Below are 15,253 nucleotides of genomic sequence, written 5' to 3'. Positions count from 1 at the left end.
TAAAACTCACGTAGTTCCTGTCAGTGTGGGTATCATAACATTATATCCTTTCTTACTTCTCTGAGTACCCAAAAAAGACACGTTCAACGTCACAAGGAGAAAGCTTTTACTCACCAATATGTGGAGCATAAACAAACATGTGCAGGAGGCATAATAGAGAACATGGATGTTTTTGGTTATAAGATGGAGAAGGAAATTAGCTCCTTGTACAACACTACTAGTGCTCCAAAAGGTTTTATAAATGTGCATATGAAATAGTGGAGACTGTGCTATGTCTTGTAATTTTCTATTTTTTTGTTTAGCTATCTCATGACAGGTATGCACATGCATTGGCCAAGAAAAAGAACTAAAGCTCATTTTGAACCATTCAAGTGCATTATCATATCAAAATTTGAACATTGATGCCAAACTTATTTTTTTATTTTTTGGTAGAATTGAGTGCTTACATTAAGAAATTTAGAGCTTTACTCTAACAAATGGATCTAGCTCATAAGTGAAAAATCATCTGCAGAGGTCCAAAATATAGATGATCAATTAGTTTTTTGACTCTACACAGACCCAAATATCTAAAAGAAAACTATGGTTTATGCAAGGACTCAACTCTAGATGGAAAAGAAGTCCTAATGCACTTTCCTAATTGTCATGTATAACACTTGCTAGATAACCACTTTACCTTGTTAATGCTTGACATACATTGTTGGCCCACAGCCTAATAGCTTAAGCTTTTAGGTAAAGTCGTTATCTAACATGGCATCATATTAGAGTTGGTTACCAGGAGGTCCTGGGTTTCAGTCTCGTTGCCCACGTTTAAATAAAAAATTATTGTATTTCCTATAATGGGTGTTATCTATTGTGTGTTTTGTAGCCCATTCGGAACCCTGTGCGCAGCATATAAAATGATTGTTTTTGGGTGATTAGGGTTAGCGGTCACACTTCGCGAGAGAGTGAGAGAGCGAGAGAGAGAGCATTGTACCGCCGCACTCTCTATATTTTTCTTCCTGATAATAGTGAAATTTTTGCAACTCTGTGGATGTAGGCAAAATTGCCGAACCACGTAAATACTGTCTTGTGTGTGTAATTGATTTTTCTTTGGCGTGTATTCTTTCTCTATTTTGTTTCTCACATGTTTCGGGAATTTGTTGTTAATTCCCAACACTTGCTAGATAACCACTTTACCTTGTTAAAGCTTGACATACATTGTTGGCCCACAACCTAATAGCTTAAGCTTTTAGGTAAAGTCGTTATCTAACTTGGCATCAGATCAGAGCTGGTTACCAGGAGGTCCTGGGTTCTAGTCTCGTTGCCCACGTTTAAATAAAAAATTATTGTATTCCCTATAATGGGTGTTATCTATTGTGTGTTTACCTCTCCATGTGCTGTCGGGCCCCCCGTGCGGGTGAGTGTTAAAGCTTGATATACATGGTTGTCCCACAACCTAATACGTTAAGCTTTTAGGTATGTTAGCCTCTAACAGCACTACAAGTGAGAAATATACTTGAAGAATGGAAATAACAATTTTGAAGGGATGGATGGCTCAAATGAGCATGCCACTGAACTGCATGAGTAGCAAAGGAAAAACCTGCATAGCTAGAACCGGATCTATCTCCACCGCCATCAAAATAGTGCAGGCCATGCTTCTCATGACCTCCAGCAGTTCTCTTTTTTGTCTAGATATCCTGAATATATCAATGAGAAAGAAAGAAGTTATGGAGTAGTTATGAGATTTAGTCAATTGATAAATTCATAATAGTTTTAGGGAAATTTGTGCACATTCAAAATAGAAGGAAACAAAAGAATATTGCTGCGACTAGTGTAACATAACAACCATCAAGAGTAACCTAATCATCAAGATGTGTAACCATAGAATGTAAAGTAGATGGTTCCAAGGACAAAAAAAAATTAGGACCCCAAAGCATTAGAATGAAGATTGTTATACTCCACTGGTGACCTAGTGGAGTGCCTCGGTGCACTATAAGTGTCAATAGTAGAATCACCCTTGGTAAAAGTCTTATTGTGCAAATTTGGTTTTTTCCAATGACGAGTATAATTTTCCTTGTCACAGTTTATGCACATGTGAGAATTTCCACAATGAACTCATCTTGATACTCACAACCGCTCTTGAAAGCTCTTCCCTTACCACTGTTAGAAGCAGTGTCAACCATGGGTAAACTGCCATGAGAAGAAGCTTGAGAAGGGGACTAAGAGCTATCTTTGGTGATTGGTTGGATTCTAGCATATGCTGGATTCATGGATGATATGGATTCACCAGCAAGAATCTGATCATTGATTGGTTGAAGCTTAGGAATTAAAAGAGACAAAAACTTGGCAACCAAGAATTTCACTTGTTGCGTAGTTGGTTGATATGGAGTTCCTCTCACATACCCTTGGGCCTTGATCTTGAGAGTGCTATAATACTCATTGATGGACCTTGTTCAAATTTTTAGAACTTCTGATATAGGTCAAAGTCATGGGCTTTCAATATGGCTTTGGTGGTTCTACCAATGTTCATGTTTGTAGCGCTCCATGCTATTCTACAACCACACAAGCACTGTATCATTCCCTTTCATCCAATCTTCATAACCCTTGGAGTTTGAAGATGGCAGAGAATCCAGCAGATACTCGGACTTCCTTTTAATCAATGCACTTGCCCTGCTTGAGACTGCAACAAGTAACTGGAGGAGTCAATCAATTTGATGGCTGTGATTTGCACATTAATAGTATCAGCTGAAGCTTTCTCTGCAGAAGCCATGAGAACAACCCCCAATATACCACAATCCAGCACACAACGGTACCAGCAAGAACTGCACAGCAGACACAACAGGAACAAAAACAAATAATTAGCTACAGGGCATTATTTTAGAAGTGGTTTTCATAACACTAGGTGGTGGAAAAGTGCTTTATTTTATCTAGATGGTTGTTTCATTCTTATCAAGGCTTGTCTCTCTAATATCCCTCTTTTTTATTTTTGTCCATTTTTAAAACTTCAGTCGGGATAGCTAGGACAATTGAGAATGTAGTGAGAGCTTGCTCTTGGTTAGGCGTAGGTTAGAAGGAAGATCATTCGGTTAGTTGGAGGATGTTTGTTGATCTAAGGTGGAGGGTGATTTGGGTCCTGGAACTTTGATTTCTAAAAATACTTACTGATTGGGTAAGTGGCTGTGGCGTTTTCCTGTCATGTCCCTGTTTTTTGACATGTGACTGGCCGGGACTCCCTCTAAAACCAGATGGAGGCACTAGGCCTAGGCAATATTTTGTTTTACAAAAACATCATTTTAAAACAAGTTAAATTCCCAGTAAGAGTGAATAATTTTTGAAAACGTTAGCTCCTTACATTGGGCTGTACTTTATACAACATTTTCCACACTTCATAGTCTACATGCATATGCGCCAATCCAAATACATGCTTAGTATCTCTATCATCTTCCTGCCAATTTGTAATACATGTCAAAAATGGCAGTCTCTTGGAGAACTTAACAAGTGGGGCTCTCCTTTAGTTTGAACCTGAAATTATCAAGGAATAGGGTGAGCAGCCACAAGCTTAGTAGACATTCTTAATTCCCTCTTATTCAAATAAGGATTTCAATACTTCAATATATGATTTCTTATATGCATGCATAATCATAAGGTGCATGAACACATCTATTCTAAGCAATATGCATGAACACACTCTTTATTCTAAGCAATCTGTTCATCTAAAGTACCATTGCAAAACATCCAAATAGCATGCATTTAAATGAAAATTAAGAACACCTACCTTTATTTCTTTCTTCAAACTCAGTTTAAGTTTCCCTCTGAATTTCCATGATTTCCTGCAGAGTTCTTTTCATTTTTTCTCTCTTTAGAACTAGGGTTTACAGCAAGAGGTTGTGGTATTTTCTGTATTGGGGCTGCCCTGCACGGCTGGAATGGTCAAGACAGCAGTTACTTGCTGCCAGCTGCCTGCCAAGTGTCTCCTTCTAGGCTGGAAACAAGGCAGGACTGCAGCAGCTGGTAGCTACAAGGTTCTGCAGTGTTGCCATCTGTGCGCTAGATGTTGGCTGCTGGTCTACGAAGCTATCAGGTGGCTGCTGCTGGTTTGTAGTGCTGCCAGGTGTCACACCTGGTTTCAGCATGCTCCATATCCCCCCCCCCTCTCTGCTCCCAATTCTTATGTTTATGTTTTAGAATATCACTCATATCCAAGGTCTTAAATTTTGTTTTCGACTAATATATTACAAGTTTATAAGGTGGAAAAGTTGTAATATAGTATGTGTATCAAACATATTTGTAAGATAATGTACAGTAAACATATTCAGCTAATACAAATGAAATTCATAAATCATTTAAATTTTATTTATTATAAAAATAATGATAATTTAGACCTAAATAGTTAAATAAAATGCTGCTGTAAGTTTATTTTTTCATATAATTTCAAAAGCATTTGTAATAATATTTTGTTTCGATAAAAATAAATCAAATAAATTAAGAGAGGAATTTCACTTCATTCCTAAATCTCTTATTTGAATTTCAAGGAAATTTCATTGTATAGTTAAAATTTCGACAAATTTTTCTGAAATTCGAGATTTCGATAAATTTCGGGATGATTCTTTGAGATTTTGACGGAAACCGGAAATTTCAACAATTTCGTGGAAATTTAAGGCCATGCTCATAACTTCCTTTCATATCCCTCCTACCACTAATAAGTTAATGAATAACATTTCTATTATGAACTTGTTTAATACAACAACAGAGCAAAATCATGCAATTTATCAAAGTAATTTAAATTTACCATGGCCTAATGGCTATGATTATCACATTTCTTTATAGGAGAATTACTTTTGGCATAAAGCTATAAAAAGTAAATTTGGTTTACATTCTAATGGTGGGAGAGAAATTGAGGTTTAAGATGTTTTGTGGAGAGTCTTTGGAAAAGTATCGCTCAAGTTTATCCTTTGATTATTCCTTACGTAAAATATGTTGTGGGCAATGCATCATGGATACTCTTTTGGGAAGATGTTTGGATGAGGAATTATGTGCTTCCCATTTCATTTAGCTTCATTTATTGTCTTTCTTAAGTGCATAATAATGTCATTACTTCTTTCCTTAATTGAAATGGGCCTACTTCCTACTTGGGATTTTCATTTTCGTAGGCCTCTAAATGATGGGGAGTTGGAGGAACTATCTTTTTGGTTGATTCTTTTGCTGGGCTGCCATTTCTTATGTGAGAGGGATAGTAGGAGTTAGGGTTTGGATTCTTCGGGTTTCTATTCCTCATATTCTTTTTTTGAGCATTTGACCATATTTTTTAAATGTTTTCCATTTATTGTTTTATATGGAAAGCTTAAGTCAACTCTAAGATCAAGGCGTTTGGTTGTTCTAGAGTTAACATCAACAATCTGCTGCTGAGTAGGAGGCCTTTGAAGGCATCATCTCCTGATGTTTGTTTCTTTTGTTTTGATACCTTAGAATCTGCTTCACATCTATTTTTTGTGTTGCCCCTTCTCTCGGGTGATCTGGAAATAGACTATTTGCTGTTTTTGGGAGAAGTGGGTTTGCCTGGATGCAGTGGAGAAATTATTAGATATCCCTTTGGCAGGATTTGGGAAGACTGGTGATGGTTTAGTCTTTTGGACTTGTGGTATGTTTGCAGTTTTATGGGAATCAATGTTTTTAAACCCGGACCGGCAAAACCGGAGAGCTATCTGATTTCTGGTTTGACTGGTTCGCATAAGAAATTTTTTAAAAATTTTACTCAGCTTGGGTCGTTTGGTTATTGACCACTAGAAATCAAAGAAAGATCATTTAATTATCTTTAACTTTCTGAATTCAGCTTTAATGCTGACAACCACCAAGTACTGTAATATATATATGTATATATATTACATTATTTATAAAATGCAATAATGTATTTATTATTTTTAACTTTTGATCTTGGATGGTGTGAAAGCTGCAAATCCGCCCCTTTCCACTTTATTTCCAACCACCAACTATTGTGATATTATTTATATTATATTGTTTGTATAATATAATGATATATTTATTATTTTTAAATCTTGGGTGGTGTGAAAGCTGCAAATCCCCCCCCCCCCTCCACCCCTACCACTTTATTTCCTTCCCCCTCTTCCCTTCACATAATTCATCTCCATGCCATCTGCTGCAGCAAGAATGGTCTCCCCTATCTTTACTCATCTGCCTCTCCTCTCTCTCTAAGTTTCCATTTCTTCCCCTCCCCAGGGAAAGTGAAAACAGAAGCCACAAAAATATTTCATCCAACCATGAGTTGCAGCAAGAATGTCACATGGAAGATCTCTGCTTGAAGCCTTAAAGTTTATAATCTGTCCAGGTCAAGAAGAATGATCTTTGCCACTTCTCTCTCTCTCTGCCCCTCTCTTTCTCAACAAGAAGGACTAGTAAAATTTTTCCGACAAGCAATCTTGATCTGGGAAAAAAGCATCTAAACACTGACCCCGGCTCTATCCGGTTCGTCCAGTTCATCTGGTTTGTCTGGTTTTTGCCAGGTTTGACTGCTACAGAAATTATATAGAGAACCGGAACGGATAGGAAACCGGTTCCTGGTTTAGCTGGTTCAACCCACCGGTCAGGTTTTCGAAACACTGATGGGGGTATATGGATGAAAAGGAATCCTTGTATCTTTTCTGGCAAGAGGAAGTCTGGTACTTTTTTTTTGGGATAGGATTTAGTACTTGGCTTTTCTCTGGTCTTTTTGCAGCTGGTGGTTTCAAAGGAGTGCCTTTCTGGATCTTCAAAGAGAAAAGAGGAATTCTGGTACTTTTTTTTGGGATAGGTTTTAGTACTTGACTTCTCTCTGGTCTTTTGCAGCTGATGGTTTCAAAGGAGTGCCTTTCTGGATCTTCAAAGAGATTGGAAAGCTGCTTGATTTCGATCGTTTTCTAGTCTATTTTGGTTTCTTATTTTTACAGTAGGACCTTTCCTCCCATTTCCTCAATGAATATATCTTCTTTTTCTATACATAAAAGAAAAATAGAAAAGCAAGAACAGATAATAGAGCTGTCTAGTCAAGAGAAATCACTACGGGGCAAGAAAGGCCTGCGAAAATCAGGTGGAACACAAACTTACACGACATAGCCTCAATGCAGAATAAGGCAGCACACATTAGCACAGAACAGCGTTCCAGAACCTTAAGATGCATCAATGACCACAGAATTGAAGTTGTGGTATCCTAAGAGGAATCTCAGACATAAATAGCTTCCCACTAATCCTGCCAACCAGCTTTGATGCAGAAGAAAGCAGACCACAGCTAATAATTGCATGCACTTAAGACTGTAGTCCAGTGAATCAATGAACAACCTGGCGGCAGCTAGAAGCATATGCAGGCATGACCAGGAAATCATGTACAGTCGCTTTGTAACAGTGTCATCATGTGACAACCAATCAGAGGAAGCATTAGAAGAGCAACATCTGTATGCAAGAAACAGTATGTGGCTGTCTTTATGTCAGCAAACCACCATGAGCCCAAATAACACCCACAAGAGTTACTCATGGCTGAGAAGAGAAGGATATGAAATCCTAAATGACTATTGAATGAGAAGAGAAATCTCTAAGTTTAACAGTCAACAAGGGAGACAAAGGAAGAGAGGAATTGAAGTGGCTGCAACTTTGTCAGATTAATCAGGTTTAGAGAAGTTTAGTGCTCTGCTACCGTATTGCAATTCTGAAATAAATTGACTATGTAATTGTTAGATTGCTACTTTACCTAAAATCTTAAGTGATTAGGTTGCAGGCCAACAATGTATACCAAGCTTTAACACTCCTTGATGCATGTAGCCTGATAGCATGTGGAGAGGTAAACACATGGTAGATAACACCCATTACAGGGATTACAATAATTTTTTATTTAAACTCGGGCAATGAGACTAGAACCTAGGACCTCTTGGTAACTTGTTCTGATACCATGTTAGATTACCACTAATGCAGCACTTAGGATTAGAGAAGATAAGAGCAGAGAATAAGAGAGATGAAGAAGTTAGAGGGAGAAGCAGTAGTCGGCAGTCCCCTGAAGAGTTACATACAGCTTCAAGTCTACCCTATTTATATATATATATATGTGTGTGTGTGTAGCCCTGCCATCAGGATCTCTTGTTCTCTCCTAGATTGTAATTTGAGATGAAGAGGTTAGAGGGAGAAGCAATAGTCGGCCGTCCCTTGAAGTGTTACATACAGCTTCAAGTCTACCCTATTTATATAAATATGTGTGTGAGTAGCCCTGCCATGAGGATCTCTTGTTCTCTCCTAGATTGTAATTTTCTCTCCCCTTTCTTAATATATATTTTTTGCTTTCGAGTGTTAAGGTGCCCTTTTTTCTCTTGGTGGTAGAATTACACTTATTGAGGCCTGTCTCTCTAGTATTCCTTTATATATATATATGAGGGAATGCATTTGGTTGGTAAAAGTAAGTACAGATTAGACAAGAATGGGTGGGATACTAATTTGAGATTTAGATGTTCTTCAGAGAGTCTGTGGAAAGCTATATCTCAAAGTTATCCTGTTTTCTTTTTGAGTCCGATCCTTGTTTTGATGCTAACAAACCACTAGTATCTTATGTGTGCATTTAGTGTGTGAACAAGTTTTCATTTCAGCACGAACATAAGATACCGGGAAATGGAAGCTAAGACGGGACTTAAAGTGTACACACAGCTTGGCGTATCCCATGAAGAAAGAGCAAAAGACGAAGACATTTATTGTATTTGTATTGCATTTAATTTTTTATCTTTGATCTGTAATAATGCATGCATCTGCATGATATGGATTGTATGCTCATATGGCCGTAGAATGACCTTAGGGATCACCCTTAGACTGACCATAGGTCCCAAAACATCGCATGAAAAAGCCCCCTATAACTTAGAATTAATTATTATGTGAATAGGGGTGACTTCAAATGAGATTAGAACTTGAATGCACAAAGTTAGTGCGGTCAACCGAACCCTATTATATGGAGCAACTTCGGTCGACCAAACCTCCCCAGGGTCAAACAGTTAGCCATCTGGTCGATCAATCTTAAAATGAACATCAATGCTCTGGTTGACCGAACTGGCACGTGGGGATTTTCCAACGCCTTGGTCGACCGAACCTTTAGTTATAAAATGACATAGTCGATGGAACTTGTGAAATTTGGTCAACCGAACTTAGTCTGGTCGACCGAACCTCGAAGGGTTCAAAATTGCCCTAAGACGGTTGACCGAACGTGTAGTTCAAAAGTTCCTCGGTCGACCGAACCTTTAATATGGTCGACCGAACCTCTCGGGTTGGAAATTTTAAAGGGGTTAAAACGTCATTAACTTTTAATTAACCTTTTCCAAAATACTGAGCGTGTCCCTCAACGGTCAAATTTCCTGAAAATCTATAAATACCCCCTCCATAACTCAGATTAGCAGTTTTGATTAACTCCAAATTCTCTCTGAACCTTTTTTAATCAAAGTTCCCCCAAAACCAAATTTTATTGATAAAATCATTTCTTTGGGGCATATTTTTTTATCAAAACTCTTCCACTCTCTTTCCACTCAATTATTTCAAAATCATTTTGAAAAAGAACATATTTATTTTGGGCATTTATTTTACATTAGTATACACTTACTCTCATTTGCATCTCATTTGTTAAAATCGTGTGTGAGAGTTGCCTTAAGATTTCTTCCGGTTAATTTTCTTGATAGACAATTTTGGAAGAAATCCTTTATTGCACAAATATTTTTCTTGAGCTTAAGCTTCAAATTCTCCAAACATTTTTATTAGAAAAAATCTTTGTTGGAGAACATAATAATCATTTTGATATTTTCATATGTTTTATTTGTGCATTAATTATTTAGATAAACACCCTTACTCTACTGAGCATATTTCATATCATTAGAGAGTGCATTTGTTAGAGCTTAAACGTGTACATCTTTGCTTGTATTTTCAGAAGCATATTATATGTACAAAAATATTTTTTTTTATTGTATCGATTGGGTTTAGCTCGGAATTGAACCAGGGAGTCTCAGCCCCGTAAGTGAGACTGGTTCAGTTCAGCTCAGAAATTGAACTAGGGCTTTTTCTCGCCCCATAAGGAGAGGATGTAAACGACTTCTACTCCGCCCGTTTAAGTGAGCAGGTTTAGTGGAATCCTTGGAGGGTATGCCCAAGGCGGGGACATAGGTTGGTTTGGCCGAACCTCAGTAACAAATCTGTGTGTCACTCTCTCTCTATCTTATTTAAATTCTCGCACTTTAATTTTAACATGTGTATGAATGTTTATTTGATGTCATGATTATTTGCATACACACATTTGATTTAAATAAGATATACTGCACACGTGTATGTCTTCATTTATCGTTTTATTATTTTACATACACGCGTGTATATTGGATGAGATATGATTTGTGGTGAATCGGCGAAATGCTTAATTTAGCCAAAATGTTTTAAAACCTAATTCACCCCCCCTCTTGGGATCACACCAATTCCAACATATCTCCTTTTCATTCTCCATACTGAATTCTTGGTGGATAATGGTAGTAAAATTTGGTTTTGGAAAGATACTTGGTTGGGGAATGTAGTTTTATCCACCTCATTTCCATGCATTTTTCGTGTAAGTTCAGGGCTCAATGAGTCCATTTATTCTTTTGTTGTCGATCAAGGCGGTCCTTTGCCTTGTTGGGATTTTGACTTCCATAGATCATTAAATGATAGGGAGGTGGGGGAGCTATCCTCTTTGTTAGTCCTGTTGAATAACTGTCATTTTTCTTTAGAGGAGGATAGGTGGTCTTGGTCTTTGGATCCCTTAGGGGTTTATTTGCGCAAATATTTTTACGATTTTTTGAATATCGAAGGTTTCTTGTACTCTCTATTGTTCCATTTGGAAGGCGAAAGTCCCCTTTAAAATTAAGGCTTTTATGTGGTTGGTTGCGCTTGATAGAATTAACTGCAGGTTAGGAGACCTTTGATGGCTATATCTCCAGACATATGTGTTCTCTGCTTTAATTGTTCAGGATCATCATCGCATTTGCTCATTCATTGTAAGTATGCTTGGAGTGTTTGGGATAATTTATTTGGTATTTTAGGAGAATGTTGAGTGAGCTCAAAGGAAGTGGAGGATTTTTTTGGCAGTGACTTTTGCTGGATTCGGCAGGAAAAAGGAAAGGGCGGTGCTTTGGAAATGTGCTTTTTCTGCAGTTTTTTAGGGGCTGTGGATGGAGCGTAACGTGCGCATTTTCCTAGGGAAGAAGTCGGTTCAGTTGCTGGTTTGAGAGAAGATACATTATTTGGCTTCTCTTTGGTGTGCGGGACAATGAAATTTTAAGGGGTTGAGCTTTTCTGATATTCAGCATGGTTGGGGTTATGTGTTAGTGTTAGTTCATGATGGTTTTTTCTCTTTTGTTCTTTAGTCTGTAGGTTGTTCTTGTGTGTTTTTTATCTGGATTTTCCAGTCTTGTTGAGGAGATGTCTTATTCTCCTTGCTGTATCTTCTTATTCTATTAATGTTTAAAAAAAAAAAAACATAAGAGGTAAGGAGAGGAGTATGTAAACCAGTGAGAAAAAATTGTGTTAGGCCTCATTATGTTCAAGATGCAATTAGAAGTATGCCTTTTTTTTTGTGAGCCAATATTTGCTACAACCATGACCTATTTAATTTATTTTTCCTTTTCCTGATTTTGCCTCTCTTACCCTTTCTCCTCTAGAAATTGCGTGCTTCATTTTACTGCTTATTGTATGGTTTCACAGTTATTCCAATCAGTCGGAAGAGTCGTGTTCCGTTGTCCTAGTTTAGCAGAAGCTATGTTTCCAATGTATACATGAGACAACTGGTTTCTAACTATTTATGTACTATCTATATTGTAGTTCAGATCATTGCAGATGATGTACATCCGCGGCAGCAAACATTTTTCTTCTGGTAGGTTTTATATCTCTGCATATGGCTCGTGGTATCAAACCTTGTCCTGCATTTATGTTAATGAGAAAACTGAAACTGACAATGGAAAAAATCACTGTTGCACAGCTCAAAACCACGGATGCGTATTAAGCCAAAAGACCCAGCTGAAAATGCAAAGTATGTTTATCCACACTTCTTGGAGTCGGCCTCACCTATACTAACTGAGGAAGGCATATGTGAAGGAATTTCGGAAAGGAATGATGGTAAGAATTTTCCAATGCTTGTAATAATAAAGACTGTAGATCCATAATCTTTTGAACATATCCTTACTTAAATATGTTGGTGTATTTGTTAAGTGAACCTGTAAGAGTACATTTTTTTGAATAATTGCAATAGTTACTATTAACCTTGATGATTGCTGTTCAGTTATGTTTCTTGCTAATGCCGAATATGTGGAAGACATCTTTAACATTTGCAACCCCCTATCCTGCAAAGTGGGAGCCTTATAACCCAGGGGTGCCCTTTTTTATTTTATTTTATACTCAAATCCTTTTAACTTGCCTAGCATACCTTTCTTAGAAGCTAGCAATTTTTTGTTGCTTGTGTCGTCTGTATAAACTGATCTGGAAGCCAATGCTCACTTGATGTGCCTTCTGCATATTGGTTTTGGTAGTAAAATAGTTTGCATCGGCGAAAAAAATCTATTCTGTACTGGACTTTATTGATATGACATCAGAACCAATTATAGATTTTCTGTCTGCATATAGGCTTGATTTTGTGATTGATAATGTCCAGATTCAATTTGATTAGACATCTGAAAATCAATCAAATAATTTCACACTTAGTATGATTTTCAAACGCGAAGTAAAAGCCTTGCTCAAATCCAGTTATGCAGAACCTGTCACTTTTTAATCTAAACTTTGTCCCACATCAGGGTTAAATGCTTGGTCACTGCAATTTTTTTTCCCTCAATGTGATCGTTGTACAATTTTTTTCTTAATGTGGCCAGTTTGCATTGTTGCAATTTTAGTCCAATAAGTGCACTGGGTATGATCTTGAATTGCAGTGAATTATAATGGGTATGGACTGGATTAGGGAGAAAATTGGAGTGACCAACATAGAACATATAACTCTTACCAACACAGAACATTTAACTCTCCCAGAGCATAATAAATCTCTTGCTTTATGTAACACATTTGCTAGATGACCAACAATGAAGGTTTCATCATCTCCTATCCTTTTATCATCTTAAGTGGTTCTCCAGATCTTTTGATAAAAGAATGAAATTTTTCCTTCTTGTTTCAGATGTTCTTTCTTGTAAAGGTGGCGGGGCTCTTAGGTCATTTCCCAGTGAGAAAGATTTGCAGAATGGAAGTCACAAAGGAGTGAACTGTGGCCCTGTCAATCTCAGTGCCACAGAGTGTATAGAACATGTTGCATCCAGATTTAATACGGGTGGTGTTTCAATTGCCATGGCTCACTGTTATCCTGATCCTGAGGTTGGAACTGATCTCACACAACTTGCTATGGTGCAGTCTACAAAGACAAAAAAGTTATCCTCAGAGCAGTCAGCCTCTAGAAAGTATGTTCATCCAGTTCTTAAGTTATTTTTACATTATTCCAAAAGATTTACTGAACATGTTACTTTTATTTTTTGTTAATATGAGAGAGAGAGAGAGAGAGAGAGAGAGAGGATTGACCTTACATGAGGGGAAAGAGAAGTTAATTGTTTCTAAACTTAATTGACCTTCCAAGAGGGGAAAGAGTAGTTAATCGTTTCTAAACTTAGAAGGGCTGACCTCACTGTTGTAAAATTAGAGATGGAGGAGAGAAGAGAAAAAGAGAGGAAAAAACTGAGCAGCTTTTTCCTGGAGTCTACGCACAGCTCCAGGTTTTCCCTCTTGTATATTATTGATAATACTGAAGTCTTAAGGACAAAAATACCACAACTTATAAAAATAACATAATCTCTTCTGACACTCCCCCTCAAGTTGGAGGTGTATAAATATCACCTAGTCCCATCTTGTAGTAAACATTAGACAAGGTGGGCTTAAAATTTAAATAAAGGCTTCGTAAAGATATAGTTTAATTGATCGACAGATTTCACAAAGGGAGTCCTCATGACCCTTTTCAGCGCAACATGCACACAAAATGATATTCAACTTCTATGTGCTTTGTTGTCTCATGAAACACTGGATTGCTAGCACTATAAAAATGGCAGCTTGATTATCACAAAAACACATCTATTGGCTTTGCCTCATACCAAGAATCCCATCTTTGACATAAGAGATTTCAGCCACATAAGCTCACTCTTAGTAGGAGCCATAGCTTGATATTCCTGGTCTGCACTAGATCTTGCTACAGTAGTTTGTTTCTTGCAATGCCAAGTAACAAGATTACCTCTAACAAAGGGGTAACAATCTAATCTTGTCTAACAGCCGGTTGCTTTAGCAACAGGGACTTGTGAGGAAGCCCTACGAAGACCCGCAACCACCGTCGAACCTCCCCCTTGCTTTGCAGCCTTCTTTGCTTTCATTCTGGAAATCTCAGGCTTGCTTATTGGTGGCATTAGCTAGGCTTGAAGCATCTTCTATCGAAGCAACCTATCCTCTGTCGGAGGGTCGAATCAAATCTCTTCCTTGAGTTTTCTCTCTCAAACTCAAAGTTTTAGGGTTTTTGCTCAACGATGGGTCTATCTGTCTCTCTCGCGCGTGCGAAACAACTCTCTCACTCTTGCATGAAATTGAGCATGGACATGCTAGTAGTGGACAATGTTAAAGCACTTGGTGCAGGTTGAAAGTAAATCCTTAGATTTGAGTCTGGAGAAGGAGGGGGAAACCCCATTTTTGTGTGTGCTTGAGAACAACATTCCTCGAAATTGGTGGATTGTTTTTAAAGGAGATGGGTATTTACTTTTGTTTGGCTGGGCGGGGGATCTAGAAATATTCACAAGGGAAATATTTTTTGCTGGATGGTTATTAGATGGATGATGGTGGGGGATGCTTTTGGAGCTAGGGTTGAGGGGGAAAGTGAGGAATTTATCAGTGTTCATTCTTGGAGGTGTAAATGGTATTGGATGGCGAAGCTTTGTGAATTTTTTGTGTGATTTTGTGAAGGAGTTCCGTCCCAAGCTTGAAAGAGCAGGCGCTGCAAGCTCATCAACTCCTAGATTGTGGAGGCAGGTGGTTTTTGAAGGATGGTAGGTGAAGGCTTTGTAAGCAGTGCAAAATCAGAGAACTTATGTTTTTTGGTGTGGGAGAGAATTGCATTTGAAGGAACCTAGATCGATGACTCTAGTTGCTTGTCTGGAGGAAAAAGGAGGTAGTGTGCAGGTTTCTAGCAGTCACTGCATGTGTTGAAGATATGACTGGGGTTTTAACTGGGGAAGATGAAGGA

General features: G+C 37.9%; 1 protein-coding gene across 5 annotated transcripts in view; it reads left to right on the top strand.

The window, feature by feature from the left end:
* The window catches only part of LOC131164794 (polycomb group protein EMBRYONIC FLOWER 2-like), a 125,435-nt gene that overhangs the window by 72,139 nt on the left and 38,043 nt on the right, over nt 1-15,253 (top strand). For all 5 annotated transcript variants that reach the window (XM_058122247.1, XM_058122249.1, XM_058122248.1 and 2 more), the window contains 3 exons: nt 11,832-11,878; nt 11,984-12,120; nt 13,163-13,439. In XM_058122247.1, the coding sequence (XP_057978230.1) occupies nt 11,832-11,878; nt 11,984-12,120; nt 13,163-13,439 (461 nt within the window). The remainder of the gene's footprint in view (nt 1-11,831; nt 11,879-11,983; nt 12,121-13,162; nt 13,440-15,253) is intronic.

This window comes from Malania oleifera, chromosome 9, assembly GCF_029873635.1.
Source record: "Malania oleifera isolate guangnan ecotype guangnan chromosome 9, ASM2987363v1, whole genome shotgun sequence".
Taxonomy (NCBI): Eukaryota; Viridiplantae; Streptophyta; class Magnoliopsida; order Santalales; family Ximeniaceae; genus Malania; species Malania oleifera.
This window is presented reverse-complemented; position numbering and strand designations above follow the sequence as displayed.